Source organism: Lontra canadensis, unplaced genomic scaffold (assembly GCF_010015895.1).
Source record: "Lontra canadensis isolate GAN:19392208 unplaced genomic scaffold, GSC_riverotter_1.0 scaffold250, whole genome shotgun sequence".
Taxonomy (NCBI): domain Eukaryota; kingdom Metazoa; phylum Chordata; class Mammalia; order Carnivora; family Mustelidae; genus Lontra; species Lontra canadensis.
Window position 1 is genome coordinate 133,102 of NW_022631244.1, and position 15,169 is coordinate 148,270.

Here is a 15,169-nt window from a genome sequence, read left to right on the forward strand (position 1 = left end):
TCGGGCCGGTGATCTCCCGTTGCAGAAAACCTGTGAAGTAACAATGGGAGACGCCGCACTTTAAAGTCTAGAATCAGAACATGCCAGATTGGCTCCTAGTGAAAAACAATCCTATGAATCTTGTGGAGGTAGTCAGCCGCCGCCAGGATCCACCTCTCCCGGGGCGGTGGACCACGTCCCACTTCCCCAGGAGGTGGGCCAGCTTAGAACCGTGGCTTCCAGAAGCACCCGCACGCACTGAAGCGCCTACTGCCGCGTGCCTCGGAAGCTTCCCAGAGGCGGGCCGGTGCCTAGTGCGCAGGTGCGGGAAGCTGGCCCGGGGCTTCGAGCCAGGCACTGGCAGTTACGCGTCCGCCTCCGCAGGCGCTGCCTGCCGTTTACTTTTGAAAGGCTGCCGCGCGCTCTTTCCCATTGGCGGACGCCACACAGTTGAACGTTGCCGGGAGACTGCGCTTGCGTCCTGAGGCTCCGCGAGGCCCCGCCCCGTCTGGGCGCCTGAAATCCCTCAGGGCGGAGGAGGGCGGGGACGCCAAGCATCTCGGGGACGCGGAGCGTGGAGGCCGTAGAGCTGTTCTGGCCTGTGGAGTAGGTTGGTTTCAAACTCCCCGCGGTGAGTCTAAGGAGCGTCTTGGAGGGGTCCGTCTTCTTTGTCTGTAAGCACAGGCTGGTGTACTGGGTGTGTTTGGGGAGAGTTTAGGGGCTTGGTGATGGAGAGCGTGGGCACGGGTCCTGCATTTACTCTCTCTCGTCCCAGAGGAGGAGGTTGCGGAACCTCGTTTTCCTCCCTCGGGTGCGGAGCTGAGTTTCTGTTTGAGAGCAGGCCGCGTGTGGTGGTGAGGGTGAGAAGAGCGGGACTCCACAGACATGGTCTTCCTCGCGTGGTTTCGGGCGGGGGGCGCGGGGGCGGTGGAAGTGCATTGGGGGGGGGAGGCTCGGAAAGATTTGCCCTAAACCTTGGAGAAAGGGAAGGGTACGGTTATGTTGCGGCCCTTTGTGAGAGGTTCTCATGAGACTTAATAGTGGGTGTAATTATGCCCATTTTACAGGTGTGAAACCTCAGTTCTGAGAGGCATTAGGAAAAACTGACCCAGGGCGCCACAACATTTAAATGGCATAACTGAGACATGTGCAGACAGACGCCTTGATGGGGATAACCTAAATCAGTATTTGTCAGATTAGGCTGGCAAAATCTTTCGCTCCCACGGATGTTTCTTGTTTTCAAGTTGACTTGAAGAAGTTAAATGCGCATGAATGTTTGCTCCGTCATCATCATTGTTGGCTAACATTTTCAAGTGCTCGTAAGATACTTGACGCTACAAAAAGAGGTCCTTTGTGACCATTTATTTGGTCACAGGATTGTTGGAATTTTCAGTGTACAAGTGATACCTCTCCTGCACCACCAACTGTTGATATTTCTCACTATTTTTATAAAAACACAATGAGGCTTAGGGGAGATAAACGTCGAGGATTGAAATAACCTTTCCTGTGATGTCATATTTAATCTGTTCTTTGAGAATGCAAACCTAAAATATTAAGGTAAAATTATTTTAATTTTAGAACACGAATAAAAGAAACTGAGTAAGTTGGAGAAGATAAAGTATATTCAGTCGCTAATCCAGAAGATCAGCAGCAAAGTAGGTAAGCTCTGAAAGATTAAGTGAATACAAAATTCTCAGTAAATTTTTTTGAGTGTATGATTTAAAGTGGAAGTTGAGATTTTTAAATCTGAAAAAAGACATGTTGGTGTATAAAATTCAAGCCATCTGGGAGGAGCATAAAGTGAAAACAGCTCCCTCATCTGACCTGTACCTTAAAGTTAGTCACTTTTGTGTACCCTTTCAGAAATTTTACAGGGATTTGTGTACATCTAAACAAACAAATGGTATCATTTTATACATACAGACCTGCAAGTTGCATTTATTCCTTACCTGATATAAAAACTATGCATTTACATACTGATTTGTCTTTTTTTTTTTTTTTTTTTTTTTGATGGCTCTGTAGCTACCCTTTGAAGTAAGGTACAATAATTTAGTTGGGGAAGGTGAAAATTTTGATTTTAGGTCATGTTAATTTTAACATTGCCTTTCAGCAAACATTGCTGAATATACTTTCACTGTGAAAAGTGCTGAGGAAAAAAATGAAAACCTGAATTTCTCATTTCAGTTCTTGGTTAAATCACATAAGTAGTTTCTTTTTTAGTTTGGGGAAATAGGTTGATGTCAAATGCAAGAACAATGCAAATGGGCAGAGTTAAAGTCATATTCGACCATAGGATTTTTTTTTTTTTTTTAATTTGAAAGGGTTATGGTGACCTATTATTTTTGTATATTCAGATGTACAAACGTATTTTTTAAATTTTGCCCTATGTATATAGATGACACAATTGTCGTATTTCTGAAGTAATCTTGAATTGCATAAAATGTGCCTTGTATCAGTTAGGGCCACAAAGATGTGAGACCCAATCAGAATTTTCCCAGGCTTATAGCTGACTCACACTATAAGTTCTGGAGCAAGTCACTTAAACTCTATAATGTGGTAAACATAATTTTCTTCAGAGGTTGTAAAATATAATGGAATTTTTATTACTATTCATGTTTAGAGATGAAAGAGGCATTGTTAGTGAATTAAAACTTAAAAAATCATTTACACATACTGTGTAAGAGAATGGATAATATTTTTTTGTACTGTTTAATTCTCCATAATCTCTTTCTACTGACCATTCACTATTCTAGTTAGACATCATGGAGGCTCTGTAGGAAATCTACTTTTCGGAGAATGCATTAAAAGTTTAGAAATTCAGAAGTGTATTTGTTTTTGACACTAAAACACAAGAATTTTGTGAAATAATTTATAAGTGGGTGGTTTAGCCTCAATTTCTTTCTTTTTTTTTTTTTTTTTTTTTCAAAGACTTTATCTATTTGACAGACAGAGATCACAAGTAGGCAGAGAGGCAGGCAGAGAGAGGGGGGAAACAGGCTCCCTGCTGAGCAGGGAGCCCGATTCGGTGCTTGATCCCAGGACCCTGAGATCATGACCTGAGCCAAAGGCAGAGGCTTTAACCTACTGAGCCACCCAGGTGCCCTAAGCCTCAGTTTCTGAAAAGATTTATTTTTATATTCATTTCTTGGTGACTTTTTATAAAGTTTTTAATTTTTTAAAAAAGATTTTATTTATTTAAGAGAGAGAGAAAGCGAAAAAATTTACCATTATAAGCAGTAAGTGTGCCGTGGAGGGTCATTAAGTTCATTCACATTGTTGTGCAACTGTCAGCACCCATCCGTCTCCAGAACTTTTTCCATCTTCCCAGACTAGAATTAAACAATAACTCTCCATCTCCTCTTCCTTTAGCCCCATTTCACTTTGTCTTTGTGGAGTGCTTACTAGTTTTTATATTACGTGCACTTTCCACATCTATTGCAATTAAAGTTTTTCCTCCATTGACCTGAGTAATTTTCAGTTATTAAATGAACTTATATTTCTGGGAAGAATCTCATTTTGATCATTGTACTCTGGATTTGGATTTGCTAATACTGTGTTCAGGATTTTTATATCAGTATCCATTTTTGAAGTTAGTCTATTTTAGTTTTTATTAGGTATTGGAATCATGTTATACTATTTTCAAAACAATTTGCAAACTCTACATCCTTGTATTGTAGAACAGTTGAACAAGAAATTGCCTCCTAAAAATTTGAAAGAGCTCCCCCAGAGAAGCTTGTCCCTTCTTTTTTTCAGAATAGCACTTTTCCAATTTGTGAATTTCTCTCATATTTTGCTTTATATATTTTCTGGTCAGCTTGGTATTTGAAGTGATATAGAGAATAATTCATTTTTGGTAACTCTTCCAAATATAGTAGCATAGAGTTAGGCAAGGTATTCTGATTTTAGATTTTTCTATTTTTGGTTTATTTCCTTTTTTCAATGCTGACTTTGTATATTTGTTGTTTCTTCCTTTTGTCTCTTGATGGGTTAGTGTATTAATCAATTGCTGCATAACAAATTATCCCAATATTTAGCAGCTTAAAAGAACAAATATTAAAATACAATTTCTGTGGGCCAGGCATCTAGGAGCGCTTAGCTGAGTGCCTCCAGCCCAGCGTCTCTCTCATGAGGCTGCAGTCATTGTAGGATTTCACTGGACCTGAAGTATCTTGCTAGTAAGCCCACTTATATAGCCATCAGCAGACTTCCAGTGGGCTATTAGACTGAGGGCTGTAGTCCCTGGTCATAACAAGTGGACCTTGGTCTGCTCACAACATGGCATCTCTCTCTCCCTCAGTGACAGTGATCTAAGAGAGATGGAGAGAGCCAGGTCATTCCTGATGGAAACCATGGTCTTATTACAAAACCTTGAAAGTAATATCCTGTTGCTTCTGCTGTATTTTCTTAGAAGGGGGTCTCCTGGGTGGCTCAGTCTGTTAAACGTCTTTCCTCGGCTCAGGTCATGATCCCTGAGCCCCGCATTGGGACCCTGCTGGGTGGGGAGTCTCCTCCTCTCTCTCCTGCTCCCCCTGCTTGTGCTCTCTACCTCTCTCAAATAAATAAATAAGTAAGTAAGTAAATAAATAAATAAATAAAATCTTAAGAGAGTCACTAGGTCCAATCTACACTCACGGGAAAGGGATTACAAAAGGACATGAGTACTAGGAAGTGGAGGTCATTGGGGGGCCATCTTGGATGCTGCCTATTCCGGATAGCTAGTGGCTTATTTATTTAAAGAGACAGCTCTTGGGTTTATCAATACCAGCAATTTTGTTAATTCATTGTTTTCTTCATTTATTTTTATTATTTTTCTTCTTCTTTTCCTAGGTCAGTTTTCCTTTTTTTCTCTTTCCCTTTAGATGAATCCTTTTTATATTCCTTTTGTTTGGTAATGAAAGTATATAGCTTCAGCTCTGCCCTATACAATTCTTTTTTTAAACCCTATAGATTTTCCTAAGTATTTTTGTCTCGCATGAATAAAGTACATCTTGGCTGGGTACAGAATTCCTAGGTCCTATCCTTTTTCTTCTAGACCCTGTGGACCTCGCTGTATGATTTCTTAGCATTCCTTGTTGCTTTGGAGATGTTCTGGTTATGTGTTACCCTGTAAGAAATACCCGAAGGCTTGGCTGGCTGCGTGTTCATGATGACTTTTTTGCTCACATGTCTGGTACTTCATTGCTTCTCTACTTTTCCTCTCTTGCTAGCAGAGTAGCCTGGACTTTGTTTTACATAGTGATTCATGGGTCTGGGACAGTAACCTGCCAGGCGAATTAAGGGCTGTACCCAGAACGGTCATAGCATCACTTGTACTTTATATCCTGTTGATCAAAGCAGTCACATGGCCTGCCCAGGTTTTTTGTGGGGAGAAGAGATTTCATCTTTTGATGGGGGAGTACCACTGAAGCCACATTGTGGGGAGTGTATGTGGGAGATAATGGTTGTGGCCATTTTTGGAAATTACAATTTCCCAGAATTCTGAGACCATTGTTTTTTCCTTTTTTAGATATCTTAGTTTTTTGCCTGGATGCTTGCTTGTAGGATTGTCTCTGTCTAAAATTTTATGTTTTTAGTTAGCTGTTAATAGTTAAAAATAAAATAGCAGTATTGAGGTTAATAATGAAAAAGAGTAGCCCCTGCTCTCACTCTTCCCACTCCTGATTCCTGCTCTCCAGAAGCAACCACTCTCATTTAATGATTTCTTTTTGTATCTGCTTCTAGATTTTTGGTATCTGCTTCTAGATTTTTTAATGTGACTTCTTGACTTTTTACTTTTGACTTTCTGGAAGTTTAAGATTTAGTTCTTAGGTTTGTTTGTTTGTTTATTTATTTATTTATTTATTTGACAGAGAAAGGGCACAAGTAGAGTGGTAGGCAGAGAGAGAGGGGGAAACAGCCTCCCCTGCAGAGCAGAGAACCCTATGTGGGGCTCTATTCCAGGATCTTGGGATCATGACCTGAGCCGAAGGCAGCCACTTAACCGACTGAGCCACCCCACTGCCCCTAAGATTTAGTTCTTAAACACTGTTTCCTTCCTTTATTCCCTCCAGCCAATATAATTGTCATTTTCTTAGTTTGGGCTGTTATAACAAAAATACCATGAACTTAAGTGGCCTAAACAATAGATTTCTTGTAGTTCTGGAGGCTGGGATTTCCAAGATCGGGATGTCCAAGATCAGTATGTCAGCATGGCTGGGTTCTGGTAAGAGTTCCCTTCCTGGGGCACCTGGGTGGCTCAGTTGTTGTGTCTGCCTTCAGCTCACATCATGATTCTAGGGTCCTGGGACTGAGCCCTGAGCCCTGTGTCAGGCTCCCTGCTCTGCAGGAAGCCTGCTTCTTCCTCTCCCACTCCCCCCAACCTTGGCTTGTGTTCCCTCTATTGCTATCTGTTAAACAAATCTTTAAAAACAAACAAACAAATGCTCCCTTCCTGGGTTGAAGATGGCCCTCTTAATGCTGTTGTCCTTATGTGGTGGAGAGCTGAGGAGAGGGAGCGAGCCATCCTGTCTCCTCTAAGGGCACTAATCTGTTCATGAGGGCTCTCTGCCCTTATGACCTCATCTCCCAAAGGCTTACTGATACCATCTCATTAACAGCTAGGATCTCAACATGAATTTTAGGGGGACACAGGCATTCAGTCCATAAGTCATGTTTTTTGGTAAAGTCAATACTTAATATTACACTAATATGATGAGAGCCATATATTTCCTCTCATTTCATGGTTCTATCACTTTTCCCAAACTTTAGTTTTGTCATCACCTCTTAATATGTTCAGACATTGCTTGAAATATTGTCAGTTCCATTTCTCAAAGACATTGCTTTCGGATCTTCTTTTCCCAGACTACTTGTACTCTAGGCTTGCTGCACAGTTGTCCTGGATTTAATTTCACCATTAACCTGTTGAGAATTCTTGCTTTTCTTTTCCAAAATTTATTCTTCTGGGTATAGAATTTTAGGTTGGAAGCCATTTTTTCCTGGAACATTGAGGGCATTGCTTCACTGTCTTCTATTTTCCAGTGTTGTTATGTACATACAACATGGCTAAATCCAAAATACTCATCCTTGAAAATAAACACAGGTAAAGTTTTTGCCCCTTTTTTCCCCCCTCAGAAGTCTGACCTGGATAGAGAAAACTTCTGGGGCATGACATTTCATGCTGGTTTCTGAAGAACTAGCTTCTAAGCATGATAGCGACCTACACTTCTGATTCTCAGGCAATAACCAGAGTCAGAAATTTGCTGACCTTACAGAGTTGTTTTCGGCTAGGCTTGCTTCAGTTAAACAGTTCTGACTGTTCATAAATGTATTGCCTAAAATCAGCTTTGAATAGCTCAGCAAGAAGTGGGTCATCCAAGAGTAGGATTTTATTTCTGTATCTTTAGGTTATCTATAAACTTCTTTTTTAAAGATTTATTTATTTATTTGTCAGAGAGAGAGAAAGAGAGCACAAGCAGGCAGAGTGGCAGGCAGAGACAGAAAGTGAAGCAGGCTTCCCGCTGAGCAAGGAGCCCAATTCGGGACTCTGGACCCTAGGACCCTGGGATCATGACCTGAGCCAAAGGCAGCAACTTAACTGACTGAGCCACCCAGGCATCCCAGTTATCTGCAAACTTCTAATTACATTTTATTAAAAATGTTTGTATACTTTGAAGGTTAACTTTTGAGACCATATTTGCTTTTTATTTTATATGAGCCCAGGAGATGGCATTTTCTTTCAATATTGTTGTAAATATCTTCATTGTAAACAAAGTTGAACTCTTGGAGGGGTCCCTAAATGGGTTCTCAGGGAAAAATGTTTTCTAGAGTTTTGTTAAATATGACTTTAGAGGGAAAGGTTTGATTCTGTTTTAGGCCTAATTTTGGCACTTTTAAACATTAAATAGCTCTAATATTCTAAGTTGAATATATGTCCACTGCTCAAAGTTATTTGTTCACTGCAAAGTGCTGTTTTTTTTTTTTTTTTTTAAGATTTTATTTATTTATTTGACAGAGAGAGATCACAAGATCACAAGGCAGAGAGGCAGGCAGAGAGAAAGGAGAAAGGAGGCTCCCTGCTGAGCAGAGAGCCCGATGCGGGGCTCGATCCCAGGACCCTGGTATCAGGACCTGAGCCGAAGGCAGAGGCTTAACCCACTGAGCCACCCAGGTGCCCCGTAAAGTGCTGTTTTGTTTTTTTCCTTCATTGTGAATTCTGACATCACTAAAATCCTCTGAGAAACATGTTTGTTTTTCATGGGTGTTTTTTTGTGATTATAGAGCTCTCTGTAGATATAGGGGAAAGTCAAGAAATCTTCCCAGCATGCATTCTCTTGCACTTATCTGCACTGAATGTCATCATCTGTACTGTTGCCCAGTTGAGTTTCCTGGAATGCTTCACAATTCAGGCTTAGTATCTGTGTGATATGTCTTGGCTCATTAGGGTTCTGAATATTGTCAATCTGAATGGAATATTTTTTGATAGATTCTCCTGTTACAGCTTTTCTGAAACAAAAGTAGAGATTTTGCTGTTTAAAAAACAAAAAACTAAGATCTGATATTAATGTTTTTTTTTTTTTTTTTTTTTAAGATTTTATTTATTCCTTTGACAAGCGATCACAAGTAAGCAGAGAGGCAGGCAGAGAGAGAGGAGGAAGCAGGATCCCCAGAGAGCAGAGAGCCCGATGTAGGGATCATGACCTGAGCCGAAGGCAGAGGCTTTAACCCACTGAGCCACCCAGGCGCCCCTTAATGTTGGTTTCTTAAGGGGTAGTGTTTATTCAATCAGTGAGTGAATCCCTACTGTGTGTTTAGTGAATACATGTAGTGAATACTTAAAGTTCTGTTTAGACACAACAACTGCTCTTACTACAGGCTTACATCCTCTAATATATAGGGAAATTTTAGAAAATTCTCTTAACTCCGGTTAAGTGCTGTAAATTTGCAGTATAGCATTCAGTGAGATTAATAAGAGACCTTATTTGGGGGGGAGGCAGAGCCCAATTTGAGACTTGAATAAGAGTTTGATTTTGAAAATGCGAAGGAGCATAGAGCCAAAAAGTCCAAAGAGGTTTTTAATAGTTAATAAAAGTACACAATTATTTGTAGATATCTTCTCAAACTTTTCATCTTAAAAGTTAGTTTTATAGAGGATGATTTGGTAACCTTTATATTTTACATGAATGGGACTTGGGTTTTTTGTTTTGCTCTCTTAAGTTTCTCTAAGTGATGGTGTAACTTGATTTTTCTCTACAGGGCTAAGTTTAATTCCTGAAGATTGTGGCTTGCATTAAGGATAGGTACAAGCTAAGACTGTAAGATGAGGTAGGGGACAAAACTGTCAGGCTTTTGTTGTTGGAAATGTCAAAAATATCTTGCCAAGAGGTCAAATTATTATTGCTGGGTTTCTTTCATTAAGGAAAAGAGGACTAATGATGTTCTTTACCACTAACGCTCTACTGGTCAGTAATTCATAGTTAAGCCCAATTAATAGTTCATCTTTAAAACTGGTTTTTATTGGAAGGACTATTAAAAAATGTTTTTCCCTTCCAAATTAAAAGTATTACTTTGTAGCAGTAAACTGTGCTGATTCTGGACTTTAAGCATACTAGTATTTCAATTGAAGAAGCTAAGAAATTTATAGTAACTTACTAGAGAAATTTAATACCTTGCCTTAGGAACTATGGTTGAGCCAATTGGGAATATGAATTCTTTTTTTTTTTTTTTTTAAGATTTTATTTATTTGACAGACGGAGATCACAGGTAGGCCAGAGAGGCAGGCAGAGAGAGAGGAGGGGAAGCAGGCTCCCTGCTGAGCAGAGAGCCCTATGTGGGGCTTGATCCCAGGGTCCCGGGATCATGACCTGAGCCGAAGGCAGAGGCTTTAACTCACTGAACCACGCAGGCGCCCTGGGAATATGAATTCTTTTGAATTAATAATATAACTTTGCTAATCCCAATTTGTTATTTAGTAGAAATGTTTGATCTTGCCTATTTTTGCATAATTAAAAAAAATTCATGGGACACCTTGGTGGCTCAGTTGGTTGAGAGTCTGTATTCAACTCAGATCATGATCCTGAGGTCCTGGGATTGAGTCCCACATCGGGCTCCTTGCCCAGTAGGGAGCCTGCTTCTCCCGCTGCCTGCCTCTCCCCCTGCTTATGCGAGTGCGTGCTCTCTCTCTGGCAAGTAAATAAAATCTTAAAAAAAAACAACCCGACTTATTTTCAAGTACAAATGATGTACATTCATTAGTTTCATGTGTATAACAGTTTCAGCAACTCTATATATGTTATGCTCACAGAATTTTAGCTACCAGTCACTATACTGAGCTGTTAAAATACCACTGACTCTATTTCCCAATGTTGTGCCTTACCCCATAACTGGAAGCTGGAACCTTTCTGTTGCCTTCACCTGTTTCACCATCCCCACCCACCCTCTGCCCCACAACCACTTTTGTTCTCTGTATTTTTGGGTCTGTTTTGGTGTTTTTGTTTGCACATTAATTTTTTTTTAAAGATTGAATTTATTTAGAATGAAAGCGAGAGCACAAGCCGGGGAAGGGGCAGAAGAGGGAGAGATTCTTAAAAAAAAACTGCACAGAGCAAGGGCCCCCATATGGGACTTTATCCCACAGCCCTGAGACCATGACCTGAGCTGAAACCAAGAGTTGGACAACCAACCGAGACACCTAGGTGCCCCCGCTCATTTGTTTAGATTCCACATATATGGTATTAGTCTTTTTTCTGCTTAGCTTAATACCCTCCAGGTCCATCCATGTTATTGGAGATGAAAAGATCTCATTTTTCTATGGCTGATTACTCCATTGTGTCTATGTATTTATCATACACACACACACACACATATACATACACACCAGATCTCATCTGTTCATTTTGCCTCCATATCTTGGCTATTGCTGTGAACATGGGGTGCATACATCTTTTGGAATTAGTGTTAGATTTGTTGGTTAAATATCTAGTAGTGCAGTTACTGGGTTATATGGTATTTTGATTTTTAGTTTTTTGAGGAACCTCCATACTGTTTTCCAGTGGTTGCACCAATTCACACTCCACCAACAGTGCAGGTTTCCTTTTTTCCCACATCCTTGCCAACACTTATTTTTCTTGTCTGATACTAGCCATTCTGACAAACCTAAGGTGGTGTCTCATGGTTTTGATGTGCATTTCCCTGATGATCAGTGATGAGCATTGTGTCGTATCTGTTGGTCATCTGTATGTCTTTGGAAAACTATTTATTCAGGCCTTCTGCCCATTTTTGGGTGTTGGGTTGTACAGGTTCCTTATATATTTTGGATATTAACCCCTTATCAGGTATCATTTACAAATAACCACTCATTGCCTTTTCATTTGCTGGGCAGAAACTTTCAATTTTGGTGTAGTTCCAATCTACTTTTGCTTGTTTCCCTTGCTTAAGGAAACATATCTAGAAAAATGTTGCCAAGACCAATGTCCCAGAGATTATTTTCTATGTTTTCTTTATGGAATTTTCAGGTTTTACATTTTGGACTTTAATCCACTTTGAGTTCATTTTTGTATATGGTATAAAGAAATTGGTCCAGTTTGTCTTTAACATAGAGCTGTTCATTTCCCCCAGCATCATTAAAGTGATTATCTTTTCCTCATTGTATATTCTTGTCTTTGTCAGAGATCGCCCATGTATGTGAGTTTATTTCTGGGCTATCCTGTTCATTGATCTATGTTTTTGTACCAGTACCATACTGTTTTGACTATTGCAACTTTGTAGTATAGTTTGAAATCTGGGATTGTGGTACCTCCTACTTTGTTGTTCTTTATCAAGACTTGCTTTGGCTATTCAGGGTCTTTTAGGCATATTCCAGTTCTATGAAAAATACTTCCTGGTATTTTGATAAGAAATTACTGTGAATTTATAGATTGCTTTAGGTAGTATAGACATTTTGACAATGTTCTTCCAATCCAGACTATGGTGTATTTTTCAACCTGTTTATGTTGTCTTCAGTTTCTTCCATCAGTGTTGAATAGTTTTCAGAGTACAGGTCTTTCACCTTCTTGATTTCTTCCTAGGTATTTTATTTTGGTAAATGTAGTTGTTAATTTCTTCCTGCTACTGTTGAACGTATAGAAATGCAAGATTGATTTGTATACTGCAACTTGACTGACTCTTCATTTATTCTAACAGTTTGTTGGTGGTCTTTAGGGTTTTCTGTATAAAGTATCTTGTCATCTGTGAACAGTGACAGTTTTACCTTTTCTTTTTTTTAACCAACGTAGATGCCTTTTCCTTTTTGTCTGCTGTGGCTAGGATTTCCAGTTCTTGTGCATAGTTTAGATTTTAGCACTTAAATTGTAAGAAGTTGCTCAGGTTATCATTGAGTAGACTTCAACAGAACACTGAATTTTACTTTTGCATAGACGCAAACTTAAGTAACTTTAATTTGAAATATTTACTACAAATTAGAATTGTTTAGCGTGATTTTAGTCCCAAAGTAAGCTCTTAAAAATGTCTATATTTTAGGAATTGTATTACTTAGAAATGTATGTACAAGTGTTTTGTTACATGGAGGCTTAAAATAGTTTTTTCTCTTGACAGGAAATGCACAATTTTGAGGATGAGTTAACATGTCCCATTTGTTATAGTATTTTTGAAGATCCTCGTGTACTACCGTGCTCTCATACATTTTGTAGAAATTGCTTGGAAAACGTTCTTCAGGCATCTGGGAACTTTTATATATGGAGACCTTTACGAATTCCACTCAAGTGCCCCAATTGCAGAAGTATTATTGAAATTGCTCCAACTGGTATTGAATCTTTACCTGTTAATTTTGCATTAAGGGCTATTATTGAAAAGTATCAGCAAGAAGACCATCCAGATATTGTCACCTGTCCTGAACATTACAGACAACCATTAAATGTTTACTGTCTCCTAGATAAAAAACTAGTTTGTGGTCATTGCCTTACCATAGGTCAACATCATGGTCATCCCATTGATGATCTTCAAAGTGCTTATCTGAAAGAAAAGGACACGCCTCAAAAACTACTTGAACAGTTAACCGACACACACTGGACAGATCTTACTCATCTTATCGAAAAGCTGGAAGAACAGAAATCTCATTCAGAAAAAATGGTCCAAAGTGATAAGGAAGTTGTTCTCCAGTATTTTAAGGAGCTTAGTGATATATTGGAACAGAAAAAAAAAATTTTCCTAGCTGCTCTCTGTGATGTTAGCAACCTGATTAATCAAGAATATACTCCACAAATTGAAAGAATGAAAGAAATAAGAGAGCAGCAACTTGAATTGATGACAATGACAACATCTTTACAGGAGGAGTCTCCACTTAAATTTCTTGAAAAAGTTGATGATATCCGCCAACATGTGCAGATTTTGAAACAAAGACCACTTCCTGAGGTCCAACCTGTTGAAATTTATCCTCGAGTAAGCCAAATATTGAAAGAAGATTGGAGCAGAACAGAAATTGGACAAATTAAGAAACTTCTCATTCCTGAAATGAAAATTTCTTCAAAGAGGATGCCATGTTCCTGGCCTGATAAAGATGAGAAAGAAGTTGAATTTTTTAAGATTTTAAACATTGTTATAGTTACTTTAATTTCAGTGATACTGATGTTGATCCTCTTTTTTAACCAACACATAATAACCTTCTTAAATGAAATCACTTCAATATGTTTTTCTGAAGTTTCTTTATCTGTTTACCAAAATTTATCTAACAATCTGCATGATTTAAAGAATCTGCTATGTCACACTTTATATTTACTGAAGGAATTCATGTGGAAAATAGTTTCTCGTTGAAAATTCAAATCTGAATTGTTTAAATAGGCTTATTCTGTACAGCAGACTAATAGCCATTGCTAAAGGGAGATATAGGGTAGGATGGACAAATAGCAAAGTAAACTATCAGATTTACAGCAAATATAGAAATATGTTAAACCATCCATGCTGCTTAGATGGAAATTTGTCAGTTAGAAATGATACATAAGGTGTCTTAACCAGAATATCTAGTTTATTTGATTTAATATATTATCCCATTTTATTTGCTTGAGGTTGACTTTATCGTTATGGCATTGAAATACTCCTGTACCAATACGGTCTTTTAGCTTTTTTGTTTTTGTCTTCTAGCATTCTGTTACTGCAGTGGATAGTGTTGCAGTTATGTATAAATAGTTTTTAGATCAAAAGATAGCAAAATCCTTAGTGTATAGGCCTTTATTTTGATATGGCTTAAAGCCTTTGGCCAAATAAGGATGTTGAGTAGAGGTATTAAATTCAAGTAGCAAAGTCTAAAAGTGATAAGGGATTGTTTACATTAAGGATATTTTTGATCAAATATATCTGATTACCTGATAACATTAATGTATTTTAAGATAGACTTAAGAGCCCTGGAATGTTTATCAACATTCATTCCTGACAAAGCTATGGCTTTTGGAAATACATTGTTAGGGAACAAGCAGTGACCTTTTTCAAATAATGGTCTTATTTTATTCTGTGGTTTGTGTAAATTTAACATTTTGGTTAGTGCTTTAGTCTTGCCAGTCAAACCTGTTCTAGGATAAAAACTCAAAACATATTAGCATTATATATTGCCGATAACTTCCATCATTGGATTTAGGTGGCATCATGTTAACTCTATTTGTCTTAAAAAATGGTCTTTTCCTGCTATTTGCTAATGCTGTTATCAAAGTACCAATAATTTAACTTTCTTAAATTTTGCTTAAATGAGAGCCTGTGTGGCTAGTCAAATCCCTTTGATTAGTTCCCTTATTGTTAATAGGGACTGGAATTGTGGTGCTTGTGGTAGGACTTTGGCTTGCCCCTTTTGTTCATGAAAACGTTAAGTAAAAGATCATTTTCCAGAAATTCCAAATTGGCTGTTGCTCTTAGATCCATTCCCTAGGAGCCCTATGTAGTTCAGACTTTCAGGTCATTTTGGGGAATGTTCCTGGTCCTATACTGCATATAAATTATAATGAGTTAATATGGCTGTAGTTCTAAAACGTTCCTAATGTCTTATCTGCTGAGAATATCAACACAAAGATGGCTGACTGTATGAAGTCAAATATATGACCAGAATCAGAATATATATATAGCACAATTAACAATCACGTAGGCAAAGAACACTTGGAGGGTATTAATGGTGGTGAGCTAAATATTAAGGTATTAAAATAAAAATACAACATAGTAACTTAGATTGAAGTTGGTT

At 38.6% G+C, this 15,169-nt stretch overlaps 1 protein-coding gene across 2 annotated transcripts; it reads left to right on the top strand.

The window, feature by feature from the left end:
• Window positions 1–418: 418 nt before the first annotated feature.
• Window positions 419–14,078, top strand: LOC116862514 (tripartite motif-containing protein 59). Of its 2 annotated transcripts, none has more exons than XM_032849845.1 (3): window positions 419–610; window positions 1,558–1,634; window positions 12,547–14,078. In XM_032849845.1, exon 3 carries the CDS (start codon window positions 12,550–12,552, stop codon window positions 13,759–13,761), a length of 1,212 nt encoding a protein of 403 aa, XP_032705736.1. In that variant the 5' UTR covers window positions 419–610; window positions 1,558–1,634; window positions 12,547–12,549; the 3' UTR covers window positions 13,762–14,078. The 2 variants fall into 2 exon arrangements, with proteins under 2 accessions (XP_032705736.1, XP_032705735.1); XM_032849844.1 differs by having other exon boundaries at window positions 420–610; window positions 1,558–1,638.
• Window positions 14,079–15,169: the final 1,091 nt, after the last annotated feature.